At 43.8% G+C, this 14200-nt stretch overlaps 1 protein-coding gene across 4 annotated transcripts in view; it reads left to right on the top strand.

Annotated features, from left to right (window-relative positions):
- The window catches only part of NBEA (neurobeachin), a 1608295-nt gene that overhangs the window by 1317494 nt on the left and 276601 nt on the right, over positions 1-14200 (top strand). For all 4 annotated transcript variants that reach the window (XM_069205539.1, XM_069205537.1, XM_069205538.1 and 1 more), the window contains one exon: positions 741-856. In XM_069205539.1, coding sequence (XP_069061640.1) covers positions 741-856 — 116 coding nt within the window. The remainder of the gene's footprint in view (positions 1-740; positions 857-14200) is intronic.

Below are 14200 nucleotides of genomic sequence, written 5' to 3'. Positions count from 1 at the left end.
TCAGTTTCTAACAAAAAAATAATCTGATTCTAGCTCAAATGGATCAAAAATTACTAAAAATGCAGCAACCCGTATTGATGCACAGTGGAAGGCCCTTCACAAAGGTCGACTGGTCACTTATCTGTTGTTTTTTGCTGTAGTTGAGTGTTAAGTTTGTACTAATGGGCTGAAACCTTTGTGCACACAGTGCTAATGTATAACAATTACAAAATAATGAAGTAATACTGTCACAAAGTGTGCTGCATAATTAGTCTTTTTTGTTGTTGCGTAATTTAGCCAACCCTGCTGCTTAATTCCACGACCAGACAAATAGTTATTATTTACCATACAAGCCCAGAAAATATTTATGTATGCTTTGAAGGTACCACCCAGAGAATAAATACCCATGCTGGGGCGCCCTATATGTGGATTCATAAATCCCACACTTGCACTCAAGTTCAGAGAGGGTGCTAGCTAGCTCCTTGATCGAACATGTTCTGAACACAATGAACCCTCACCATAATGATCCTCCTGTCATTGGCCCTCATAGTTAGTGATGAAATGTGTTTGAAATGCTAGCAAAACAGTGTTGGTTCCAAACTATTTCTGTACTCTTTGTTTTTTGTAGTAAAATAAATGTCAATACCTTGAGCATAAGTATCCATGACAATGCAAACATTTTTCCAAAATATTTGCAATATATCATGAAAATAACTTTAGTTTTTAGCTGTTTTATAACGTTTTACTATTTTAATTCCCAGGAGAATCTCTCTGGCCACGCCCAGACAGCTGTTCAAATCGTCAAACATGACTCAGCGCTGGCAGCGAAGGGAGATTTCCAACTTTGAATACCTGATGTTCCTGAATACCATAGCAGGTAAGGCCGCGGGCTCCCTAAGCCCTTTAAACATGTTTATTTTTCAGAAGGCCCAAGTGCCAGTGACTCGATCTGCTGAACGTGTTTGACTGGAAATCAGCTGACACCTTGAGGATGAGCTCTGAGACACTCCCATTAGATTGGATCAAAACATGTACAACCTATCAATGAGCCCTCAGATTAATCTGAGGCGGCGGTGGCTGCTCCCTGCTCCTCTGCCATTTCCTCAACTGACAGCTTCGTCTGAAGCTTTATTAGATGCAGCAAAGCATTGCCAAAGAATGTCGAGAAATAATAATGGGAAAATGCAATTTTACTGTTTCATCATTCTCAACAACAGCAAGTAGACAGCAGAATAACAGTCTCCTGCCTAGTACAAATGTCACCTAGATTGTGGCGTGAAAATGAGCTGGCAGATGCTCTCATCCATCTCTGGAGATCGAAAAAGCAGAAAAACAGGCAAAATTCACATGTGCCTGCCTAGTTTAGGTGAATTCTTGTATTTTTTTCTTTTACTCTGGTGGAAGCTGACTCATGTTTGTGCATTTGCTTTGCTCTTGGAGCGCAATGGATGCATTGGAGGCAGGTAGAAAATTGCTGTGATTCATCAAATACAAGTGAATCATATTTTTAAATTAACTTAGATCCTGCAATTATTCTGACATTTTCTGCTAAACATAAGTAAATCTGTACAGTTTAATCACGGTAAACATCAAAGATTGAAATGGTTTAGATATTAAAGTCTTTGAATAGGACATCACCTGCCAACCTTCCCTTATTTGTTTACATCATTGTTTGATATCGTTCTTTTCATGACAGCCTAACTGAAAAAAATATATTCTAGGGAATTCTATAAATAAATATTTATAACATTAATCCCTAGCTTGATTATTTTGCATATGTTCCTTTTTCGGTACCACATTTACAGACCCCATTGTTCATTATTTTCTATATCTGAAATATGATTTTATAGTTTTTAAACTGTCCAGAACACCTTTAGATTTAGTTATTGCCAGGCATAATGTATAGCGCCACCAAGGTTTATTTTCCAGGTACCACGTTTTCCCGCTTTTGGATGTCATATTATTCAGAAGCTGCTTCCCTTTTTCCAATTAGAATGAAATATTTCATTACTCTGTCTATCACCTCCCTCGTAGTGTTTTCGAAAAACAAGGCCGACTACGGATGTTTAGTGTCTTATTTGCATTTCAATCATGTTCTCATCATGTTTGCCCTCTGCTAGTTGTTGATTTCTTGAGTGCTCCCGAGTAGGAGGCAGAAGTTTTGAATTCTGATTCTGCCAAGTTGTGCTTTAGGTTCTCTCTCTTGGATTTCTGAATGTCCGGATTGTCAGTTGTCTTTAGCACAAAGTAAATAATGACAGAGTCGAAATCCTCCCGAATTTGTCTTATAATGTTTAGTAGTGAGCTCATAATTCACAGTAGCATTCCATGGTCACGTCAGTGTCCTAGGATTTAGTGGCTTTGGAATCCAGACACCACTGTGCAGGTTCTTCTACACAAGGCCAGGTCTCAAGTGGTTTCTGTAAAGAGGTAGATGATGTTTTTATTCCATCGCTAAAGGTTGACAACATAGGAATTAGAAGGAACAGAAGCACTGCAAATAATTTCAATTGCTTATGGTATAGTCTCCGAGCACCAATTTCTTAAACGTTACACTCAACTTGTATCAAGAGGTAATAATAGAGTCTTAAAAAAGAATGTTCATGTTTTTTTCTCCATTGACATGCTAACTACCTTTTCTGTATGCTTCCATTTTCTGTATTAGGTCCATCTTGCTTTGAGAGCGATTTGTATGCGTGGCGATGAGATTTTACTTTTATGTTGCCAAGGTATATGATTGTCTTTCTAACCGTGTCTCAGTGTTACTTTACCCTTGGGATTGCTGTTAGAAATGGGAGTCTGTAGTTGGCAGTGGCTTGCGCCGTGTCCACGTAGGGACCCTTCCTTCTAGTCAGGATAAGCGGGTTACACACCTAAAATAACACCTGCTCACCCCCTTGGTAGCTTGACACTGAGCAGACAGGCTTATCTCAGAGGCAATGTGTAAAGTGTTAGATATATAACACACACTAATACATTGAAAACACTACACATTGACACCACACCAGTTTTAGAAAAATAGCCAATATTTATCTATGTAAAACAAGACCAAAACAATAAAAACCCAATGTACAGTAAAAAAAGATACAAATTACAATACTCAGGTTAAAATACGGTTCCTTGAAGTTGATATCTCTGTCTGGGGCTACCACGGCATCGTGAACAACAAATCCAAAAGTTCTGGATGACGGCGAGGTCGCAGGCCAGCTACAGTGTTGGGAAGATCCGCAAAGAGGACCTTGGAAATGCAGGGCATCGTGGACCTTCCGTTGAGATCCAAAGGTGCGGCGTCGACAGAGTCAGCAGGTGTTGGTTCCAGAGGTCAGTGCAGGAGTCATCAGGCTCTTGAAGTCATGTGCATTGCAGATCGAACTCCTTGAGGGTGAAGTCAGGAGTGGTGGCGTCGGGGCGACGATGCGAAGCGGTACGATGCAACGTGCGGTGCCTATGGTTCATGGTGCAGGCAGCGGCTCGGTGACAATGGCGTACGTGAAACCAGGGTTGCGGTGTGAAGCAGGGCAATGTGACGTGTGGTGTCTACAAGTCCCGGTGCAGGCAGGGGTGTCATTGTTGCTTAAGCGCTGTTGTTGTTTGACACAAGGTTGCGATGCGAAGCGGGCAGTGCTTTGTGTGGTGCCCACAGGTAGCGGTGTAAGCAGTGGCATCGGTTGACGAGGCTGGAGTTGATGTCGCTGACATTGGTGGATCAGGGCTGCGATGTGGGACGAGGCAATTCTTCATGTACCTCACAAGCTGTGTCCACAGGCTACGGTGCGGGCAGCATTGTCGATGTCAGTGTGGAGCGTCGTCATCTGAAATACCTGGGCTGCGGTGTAAAGTGAGGAGATGCGACGTGTGGTGCCCACAGGTCACGGTGCAAGCAGCAGCTCGGTGACGGCATCAGGAGGCAGCGTCGGTGAGATCAGGGTTGCGCTGTGAAGTGGGGCGATACTCTGTGCAACGCCGTCAGGTCACTGTGCAGGCAGCAGTGTCGATGAAGGCGTCACAGTTGTTTTTCTTCTGTTGCAGCACGATCACGCAGTTCCTTTTGCTGCTGGCAGATGAACTTAAAGTCTTGATGTTCCTGAGACTTCCAACAATAGGCAAGCTCTACTTCAAGCCCCTGGAGAAACTCAGGAAATAAGTTGCAGAAGGTTCAGTCCAGTCCTTTCACTGCCCAAGGCAGCAAAGTGGAAGTCCCCCCTAACAGCTTCTCCAGCTCTTCTTCTTGGCAGGATCCTTAGTCCAAAAGAGTTGTAAAGTTCTGTGGTATGGGCCCCACTACTTATACTAGTTCTGGCCTTTGAAGTAGGCATACTTCAGAAGGAAGTCCTTCCTCTTCACAAGATCCAGTTTTTTCCTGCTCTGTCCCAGACACTCTCCAGGAAGGGGACACTTCTTTGTGCAGGACAGGTCTAGTCCTATTCAGATGCAAGTGTCAGCTCCTCCCACCACTCTAGCTCGGGAATACCCATGACGATATGCACACACACCTAAGCTCCTTTTGTGTGACTGTCTAGAGCTTATGCAGGATGCCTCTGCTGTCAGCTACACAGATGTGGATTCCACAGGCAGTCAAAGAATGGTTAAGCAAGACAATGCCCCCTTTCTAAAAGTGGCATTTTCACCCGCAATTTAAAAACCATCTTCACTAACAGATGTATTTTTGAATTGTCGAGTTCGGAGATCCCAAACTCCAACTTCCTATCATCTTCCAATGGGAATCTGCACTTGTAAGGTGTTTCAAGGCAGACTCCATGTTAACCAGAGATAGCCTTTTCAATAGTGGAAAATGAAATGCACAGTGTTTCACTATCAGGACACGTGAAAACACACCACTACATATCCTACCTTCTAAATATACTGCACCCTGTCCATGGGGCTGCCTGTGCCTACCTTAGGGGTGATTTACATGCAATAAAAGGGGAGGGTTAGGCCTGGGAAGTGGGTGCACTTGCCAGGTCGACATGGCAGCTTAACACTGCGCACAAAGACACTGCAGTAGTGGCATTCCTTGGAAGGCTACTTGTGTGGGTGGCACAACCAGTGCTGTAGGCCTACTAATAGCATTTGTTTTACAGGCCCTGGGCACACATGGTGCACTATACTAGGGACTTACTAGTAAATCAAATATGCCAGTCATGGTTAACCAATCAAAATCATAATTTACACAGGGGTCACTTGCACTTTAGCACTAATCAGCAGTGGTAAAATTTGCAGAGACGAGAAACCAGCAATAAACAAAGCCCAGCATATCATAAAAATAGTAGGTCAGAAATCAAAGAGACATGGGAAACATGCCAAAAGATGCCAGGTCTAACACTTGCCTAATTTTAAAGAGAGACACATTCGAAATTGAAGATGATCTAGAACAAAGTTACGAGAACATTACATTGAGTGCAAAGCCATGAAGTGGTACAAGTACTCCATATCATTCTAGCATTAATGCTTGTTCCTTCACATTTGTGTGGAGCTGACTAGCTTCCAAAGCGTCTGTTGAGTGAGAGAAAGTATGTTCAGCATAAGCCATAAAAATGATGCTTATTATTTTTGTCTTGAGTTTGTTAATGGGTTTGGTTTGTGCACTATGGATTCCCTTTGACAGTCTACAGTGGAGAAGGGAGATGCCAAAGATTCACCTAGTAAAAATGTAAAAATGTAAATTAGCACTTGTATAGCGCACTACTCACCCGTTAGGGTCTCAAGGCGCTGTACTCATACCGCTATGGAACCCCTCCTGGCTTTTCCCTGTGAGGCGCCCACTCCTGAGCACCCCCAGGGTGAAGCCAGGCATCCAAGCGCTGTTGGGGCCGTTGTGGAGATTAAGCAAGCTATTGCCCAGAGTTGCAGAGTGGGACCCATGAATTAGATTAGGCACCGAGGCGAGAATTATCTGGTCAAGGGGAATTGAGCCCAAGACCTGCCAAAGTGGGACTTGAACCCTGGTCTTGAGCCAGATCTCTGCTTCAGGGTCTGCCGCTCTAACCATTGAGCCACACTTCTCCACCTAGTAACACGCAAGCCAGCGAATATTACTTTGTTATCAAGGTCCTTGCCAGTGGAGCCATGCAGGAAATGCATACTTACAGCATAATATTTAGTGCTGGATATTTATGTCATATATCCAGTAATAGATCAGAAAAGTGCTTAGGCTAAACCTTATTTTGTTCCGTGAATAATTGCTTATAAACCATAAACTAGCTGCCCTTCCTCTACATTCTTTATTTATTATTTTTCCATCTGTGTTTTGAGCTTGGTGGGAAAATTTGCTTGGCACAAAAAACATGCTTGTATTTCACTTTGAGAAACGTTTTGTAATTGAAAGGTGTGGTGTCGGCTTGCTGAACAGTAGATAATCATACAGATGCCCCTATAGTGTATAAAATGGGAGATCTTTTCAGATTTCACCTGTCGCACATGGCTATCTGTGTCCTTGAATTTTGTTGTGAGGATCTGCAACTTTAGGAGTAGCAAAATTTGCCTCAGTAGCTTCTTGAGGGTGGAGTGCAAGAAAATCAGTTAGGAGATGACTGTCTGCTTTTAACCTCTGTAACCCTCATGGGTTACAGTAGTGGGCTGCCTCCTCTCACCATGTAGACATCCTGTACCACCACCTCAAGATCACTTGCCTGTTTGGCATCGAGACTTCCCAAGAAACCAATAATACTCTTCCATTTACAGGTAACTGGTTCTATGGCAAACTAATTGTTCTTCCATATTTGCAACAAGGACTGAAGGCCATCATGTTCATGATTAGTGAAAGACCAAGTAAGATCAGACATCGAGGGTTGCATAAGAATTAGTACTTTCTGCCAGACCGATTCTCCAAAGACACCTACAGTAAGCACAGAAGCTGAGCTAGAGGAACAGTTACATGGCTTGCAGCCATCACACAATGTCACGCCTCTTAAGTGACTTCAGTATTTTCCCTCATAAGTCATGTGCAACAGCAAATCTTCCGTTCTGGAGCTTAGTATTGCTGTCAAGGTGTGGAGCAGCCAATGGCAGCAAGAAGAGATGGACAAAAGTGTGTACTAGACACCAGCGTCATATTTATTGAAGTCAGACTGAGAGTGTAGAAAGGCAGTCTTCTCAACAGATGCCTTCTCCTTTGCATCAGCTGATTCCTACCTCCTAAACTTGGCTACTTATTTCACTTCATCCATACGACAGCGTCCTAGGCTAAGAGGACACAAATGAGAAATTCACAAACAGTGCATCTCACTCCTACTTTTCTTGTTTGTTGAACTTAGGATCGCCATCATACCTCTTTCTATACTGAGTTGGGCAGGGGTCTCATGCCCCTTTGTTATCCTTTGCTTCTACTGCTTACTTATTCATTAAGGTCATATGTTTAAAGGGTTATTCCCATTTTGTGTCTAGGTACAACGTGTTGATAAATACGGGTTTCAATTTCCCTTAAAATACAATCCTTATCAAGTTGCCCAGGTACAAAGCAATGGCTTATTTATTGTCTATACTCCCCATTCACAACTCCCCTTTAAAGTATCACAGAAGCCTTTTGCATGCACTACCTGTATTAAATATATCTACCTGTTAACATATGTTTTATTTTACTCGTTAAAGACTCAAGAGCAAATGCCCAATTAAGTTTGAATTTGAGTAGCCAATGTGAATACCTTAAGTGACACTTATAAAGGGTATGGGTGACCTCAGCAGGCATCTTCGCACTGAAACTATGATGTGCGCTGTTGGTCATATTCGCTTGAAAAAGGACTTGCTTCTATATTGCACTGAAATTCCTAATTCATTAGAGGGGCAGATTTACGAGAGCGAGGAATTCTTCTCGTATTAAGACGATCATGCAATAAAGTACCTTCCACACAAGTCTCAGATGAAGTGCATTCCATCGCCCCTCCCAGAACAGAACATAGCCCTGAAGCTGACACTTCAACAGATCCTAATGATGAGATAAAGGTAGAGATTGGAGAGTGGCAGCATTTGATTTGCCATCATTGCACTGAAAGCCTTTATGACCCATTCATGACAAAGGCTGTTTTTGATACTTAATTCTTGGATTTTGATTTGCTGAATCTCTATTCGTTTTATTCTACAGTTCTACCTCCAGGCTTCACTCTGCCTATTAAAACTGAAACCTCCAAAAGGCCAAGGAAGTGGCAGATGCTGAGCTACAGAAAAACTGTGTAACATGACATAATTTAGAATAGTGTGTCAGTATGGAGAGCTACTGCAATATAATATTTTATTACATTCCTGATTTTAATACATCTTTGCCAAGTTCATAAAGTAACAAAATCCTTCAGTATTATTGACTTATAGACCACGTGTGGTTTTTAAATCACTTTCAGATTTTTGTTGCCTCTAGAATCTTTCACTAAAGAATTCCACCATACTTTCTCTGAACTGTATCACTGACAATCATGATACCTATTCTAGACTACATTTGCTTCTTATAGACCCAACCCTCCTGTTACTGTGTAGATTTAAATTTGTAAAGGAAAATAAAATGTGAGATAGTTGATGTTACCAGTGACTTGCATGGATACCATTTTACTTGCTTCAAAGTCTGAAGTATTCATGACTCCATTCAATTGCATTTGTTATCTTCCATTGAGATTAAAGTGTAAGTTGCTTTCACCAGTACTGTAAAGCATCATTGGTGCTTAATGAAGGGCATGTGCAGTTTCATCTGCATGCACATTTGCACTTGTTTAATCTAAATGCTGAGTAATTTCTCAACTGCCATGGCTCCTTTGCATATGGGCAATCCAGATTCTTAAGTCCTGAGTAACTTAACTTTCAATTAAGGGTAATACTTGAAGAATTCTCACTTTTTTCTGATCAGACAGCCTGCCTTTAAACCTAACAAGGGTACCTTTGCCCATAAGAGTTCTATATGTAACCTACTTAAATTGCTCCTGACGTTTCCTAACTCTCTATGATATATTCTTTATCTCTACTGTTGACCTTTAGAAAATGATGACAAACTTGTGCACAAACATTTCTCTACAACGTTTAAGACAGTTGTAAGAAAGTGGGTCTTTTGACATGGTCACCCGTCCCCCCACACGCACTTTTTGCCTAGGTTCCTGCTAACCAGGACCCCAGTGCCAGATATCTTCCCCCTAAACTGCACATTTTTTTCCAATTGGCAAAACCTTTGGCATCCACTGTAAGTCCCTAATAAATGGTACCGCTGGTACCTAGGGCCTCAGGTACTAAGGAGGGTCCCTAAAGGTTGCAGCACGAATCGTGCCACCCTATAGGACCCCCCACCAAGCACATGATAGGCTGCCATTGCGGTTTGTGTGTCTTGGTGCAGACAAGAGTGAAAATACGACATGGCACACATCCTGTGTGTCATGCCCCCTAAACACTGCATGCAATATATGTAAGTCACCCCTCTAGCAGGCCTTACAGCCCTAAAGCAGGGTGCATTATTTTACATGTGAGGGCCTTTCTGCACAAGCAGATATGCCTCTGCTATGTCTTTGCCGATTCTCTGACATAGTAAGTGACCAGGGAAGCCATTTTAAATGCATGTGCTGGGCTCTAGTCACTACGGGTTTCTCAGCTACATGATGGCTTCTCTGAATGGGGGGATATTTGGTAGCAAACATCTCAGTTTAATAAACCCTCACTGATGCCAGTGGGGATTTATTAATAACTGCACCTAGAGGGCACCTTAGAGGTGCCCCCTGAAAACCTGCCAGCTACTAGTGATTGACTGACTGGGCCTGACCAGTTCAGCCACCATAGCTGAGTTTCTGCCATCCTCAAGATGAGAGCCAGCGCTCTCGAGGGCCAGAGACAAAAGCCTGCAGTGGACAGGGCTGTTATCACCTCACCCATGCAGAATGGACATTCCAAGGTGGGGAGCTTCAAAGACCCAGCCGCCTTTGTAATGCGACCCAGGTCTTTCCTCGACAGACTGTGCCCAAAAAGATGACTCGTCCTGCAACTGAGCCTCCCAGAAACCCAGGAGGATGGCCTGCCTTCCATAAAGACTCAAGACTCCCGTGTGCAGCAGCTCTGCTTTGCAGCAAAGTCTCAAGAAAGGACTCTCCAGCCTACGGAACAGCAAAGACTCGACACCGGATGTGACCTCTGCACCCGATGTCCATGACCCGGGGTGAAGCTAACCAACAGTGCCAGCAAGGTTCCCCAGCTGCCCAGAGTATGAGTCCACTCATGCTCATGCTTTACCCCTCTTTGACTCCCCCAAGTTGCCTGCAGCCTCTGGATGCAGGCCCCCTTCTTCTGCGACCTTTTGGTGAGAGAAAACCTGACACCTCCAGCAACCACTGCATCTGTTGCTCCTGACCCCATCTGAGGTGGGTTACTGGTGCCAACGATGTTCCCCAGCTCCTCTGAGCTGAAATCCTGGTCCACCCCTGCCGGACTCCCCGGCGATGCCTGCAGATTCAACATGCAAGACCCCCTGACACCGAGTGCTCTCAGATAAAGAATCCCGCATGATACCCCTCCATCCGCCACCCCTGGAGAAAAGGACCAAGATTGCACCTACGTCCCCGAGCACCCCAGGTCTACACCCTACCTGCTTGTTGTCCTTGACTGGCTTCCTAGCCAGAGCCTGCAGCCTGTTTGTCCTGAGGACCAACACCCAAGGAAAAACATTGTGCACCCAACGCCTTACTGGGCCCTTGCACTCGGCCGCCCCAGTGCTGCAGGAGTGACCTGCTGTTGTGGTTCTGATCAGTGCCCAGTACTTACCTTAGCTGTCTGAGATTGACCTTGTAAGCCATTGTTAACCCTGTGTTTGCTGAACCTTGTTTTCGCCATAGGTTAACATTGAACAACTCTAAGAATTGCACTGTTTGGATTATTGAATCTGAAAAGTGTTTATGCTTGAAAGAGTACTTAACTGATTGCAACGTTCTTGGGTTTGAAACATATATAAAAAAAGTGTTATTTTTCTAATGTGGTCCCAAGTTTATTCTTTGAGTGTGTGCCTCATTTATTGCCTCTATGAGTACAACAAATGCTTAGCACTACCCTCTGATAAGCCTAACTGCTCGCCCACACTACCACAAAAATATAGAATTAGTCTTATATATTTTTGCCTCTGCTAACCGATTAGGGATCCACTGGAGTCTCTGCACAGTGCATTTCTTTTTAGTGCTCCAATATATAGAGAGACAGCTTCCTACAACGGTTTACTGTGGTGCTATTACAATCATGGTCAATGTCTTCCTATGAAGATGTGTCCACTGAAATCTGTTTTTGAGCATACTCCTGTTATGATCTTCATTCTGCTCTTTGTTTTAGGCATAGACAGCTCATGTAAAGACACTTATTTTAGTGTTTTTTTAATTTCTTCATTTTTTGTGACTACTCTGTCTAAAAGTATCTATATAATCATCCCTCTCTTTGTCTACATTAAAATAATTACGTGTTCTCAGGGAAATGTTATGGTCACATAAACATATTGGCTGAACCTATCTTCAAAATATAACTTGCCATTTCACTTCCATATGCAATTTGGTGCATTTTATCTAGTCTACAGCTGTTTTAAATTATGAATGCTTACCTGTGCAGTTCATGTGAGTTTGAATTAGTACACTGATTTTGCCATCAACGCCACAAAAAATGCTTTTCAGAATTGAAAATGCACTGATTTGCCAGCACCAGTATATTTTGGCATCCCACCTGTCAGTGAGTGCCCCTCAAACTAAAATAAATTCATGCGTTGAACACAGCTCTGTTTACAGTCTGTGAGGATATCTTACCACGCACAGAAAAGGGCCTACTGTTTTCTGTTGTTTGCAGAAGAAAGCCTTATCTCTTCTAAAACCAGAAGAAGACCATTTTCTGGTATAGCCCTTATGCGCAATCTACTTATGGCTAATGTGTTAATTCCTTCCAGTACTCACCACTAGGCACTGTTCGCTCTCCTCCACACATGCTACTTCAGTGTTCACTGGACCTGAAACTTAAAGAACCTATTGAATCTCCCTACTTGCATTGACTCTACAAGGTTTCTTTAACTTCCTCCTCTCCTCTATTTACCTAGTGGCTGTCGCCACTGGGTAGTTATAGTTAGGACCTAGTTTCTAGAGAATAAGTGTGTTTTTGTTTTGCTAATAACTTTGTCACCGTTTGATGAATCTTCATAAAATGTCCCAAGGAAAATTTGACGCTCACTTTAGCTGCCGTCTGGAAGGTTTTGGGGTGATCAGTAAAGCGAAGGCTGAGAAAAAGGGGGAGTTCCAAAATTTGTTTTCCCAATTATTTTTTCCATAGGGATTTTGAACAGCGATAGCGCCTGAACTATTGCATAGAATTAAACCTAATTTGGCAGAAAGGTAGCTCATGGTCCAGAAAACACCCTTTTTGTTATTTGGTGTAAATCTGTTAAGTAGTTTTTGATAAATTAAAGAAAATCCAAATTTGTATATATAGGGACATGAAGGCTCCACAAACCATCCCGAGCTAGTGATGAGATCTGATTGGCTGTCAACACTTGAACAAGGAAGTGTTTGCAGCCATCCAGATAAAACATGTAAAAATAAGAAAAGGGGCTAGGGTACAGTCACCCTGACCCCTTAGCTCTGGTGCTGGGGTCCCAGAAAGAGGGACCCCCCACCCCCAGAGCAAAAAAGCATTTTTAAAAACAATTTCGGTGGGAGACACAGCGGATCTGAAAAGCTGCATAAAATAAAAAAATAAAAAAACAAGTACGGGCTCCAGCGGTTGTTTCTGTGAAGCCTCCAGGTGGGCCAGGTCCGGGGGCATTGGAATTATCAATGCAAGGGGACTGCCCGGTCCTCACAAAGCCCCAGGGACTGCTACCTCCCCTGAGGCTTTAAACAAATGGAATATGGGGCTAAAATCTAATTAAACGCTAGGGGGAATCACCAGCTCCTGGGGCTTTAAAGTAACATAAAGCGGGGGAGGACCCCCCCAAATAGCCCATAGGACTGACAATTCCTTGAGGCTTTAAACTAAAGTAGTATGGGGGCGCTTACCCCCTCTACCGAAGCCCTGAGGGCTGCCACTTTACCGTGGCTTTAGCAAATCTCAAGTGGCCACCCAACTCCCCTGCATTTCTTTAAAGTAATCTAACGAGGGGGCCGCCCAGTCCCCCGCAGCCCCAGGGACCGACACTTCCCCGAGGCTTCAAGCAACTAAAATATGGGGAGGATTCCACCCCCCCCACCAAGGGACTGCCACCTCCCCTGGGCTTTACATAAATCGGACTGCCACCACTGGGGCTTTAATAAAACAATGAAGGGGGTCCATTGCAGACCCCTGGTTTCCGGGGATCACCACATCTGTGGTTCTATTTTAGTTGAAGGGGGGCCGCATGGAGCCAGTAATGGCCCTGGGGATCGCCACCCCCCAGGGCCGGCTCCTGCTATGTCCCCTGGTGCCCTCCCCTGGGACATAGCTGGTTGCTCTGTAGACACTCCGGTTCCAGCAAGTGAGAGCGGTCGAACAGCTCTCACCTGCTGGAAGCGGAGGTTTCTTCTGTATCCCTGCCTGCAGAGACGCGGGCAAGGAAACAGAGAAAATGATTGCTTTTGTAGACTGGGAGCTGCATGTTTAGCAGCTCCCTGTGTGCAAAAGCAGTGATGGCTCCCGCAGGAGGCAGTGAGCCGACTGGGACCGCGGGGCTTTGAGGCTCACCCTGTGGTCCCATTGCATACTGTGTTCCCTGCTAGGTACCCAGGACAGATGGCCAGGCCCCAGGGGATGGGGTCCCTGGGGCCATAATTGGCCCGAGAGGGGGGCCTCACGGCCCTCTTCCCAAAAATAAATTAATATATGAGGACCAGTACCTGGGAATAGGGTCCCCAGGGCCAAAATCAGCTTGGGGAGGGCGGCCACGCAGTCGTTGGATTAACGCATAGTAACAAAAATTACTTAACGTTTAAAAAAAAATAACATAGAAATCCACTGAAAAAAAGCAAAGGCTACAGGGACATTATAATTAGTAAATAGAATTAACTTAGGCTGCGAGTTATAGTTACTTAAAATAACTCTAACTAAAACTGCTGAATTTCTCTGGCTTTGTATGAGTAAATTCAGGACCTGACTATAACGCCTCTGAAACCTTTGTTTTTTAAGTGAATATGTATTTATCCCTCACTCTTTCAGTTTTGTCAGTTCTCACATTTCTGTTTCATCTTGAAAGGGTGTCAGTGATGGCTGATGCATTCATTTTTCTAGATGATGTATAATTATTATTATACTATATTGCTAAAGGAACATTGAC

The sequence above is a fragment of the Pleurodeles waltl genome, chromosome 8 (assembly GCF_031143425.1).
Source record: "Pleurodeles waltl isolate 20211129_DDA chromosome 8, aPleWal1.hap1.20221129, whole genome shotgun sequence".
Lineage (NCBI taxonomy): Eukaryota > Metazoa > Chordata > Amphibia > Caudata > Salamandridae > Pleurodeles > Pleurodeles waltl.
This window is presented reverse-complemented; position numbering and strand designations above follow the sequence as displayed.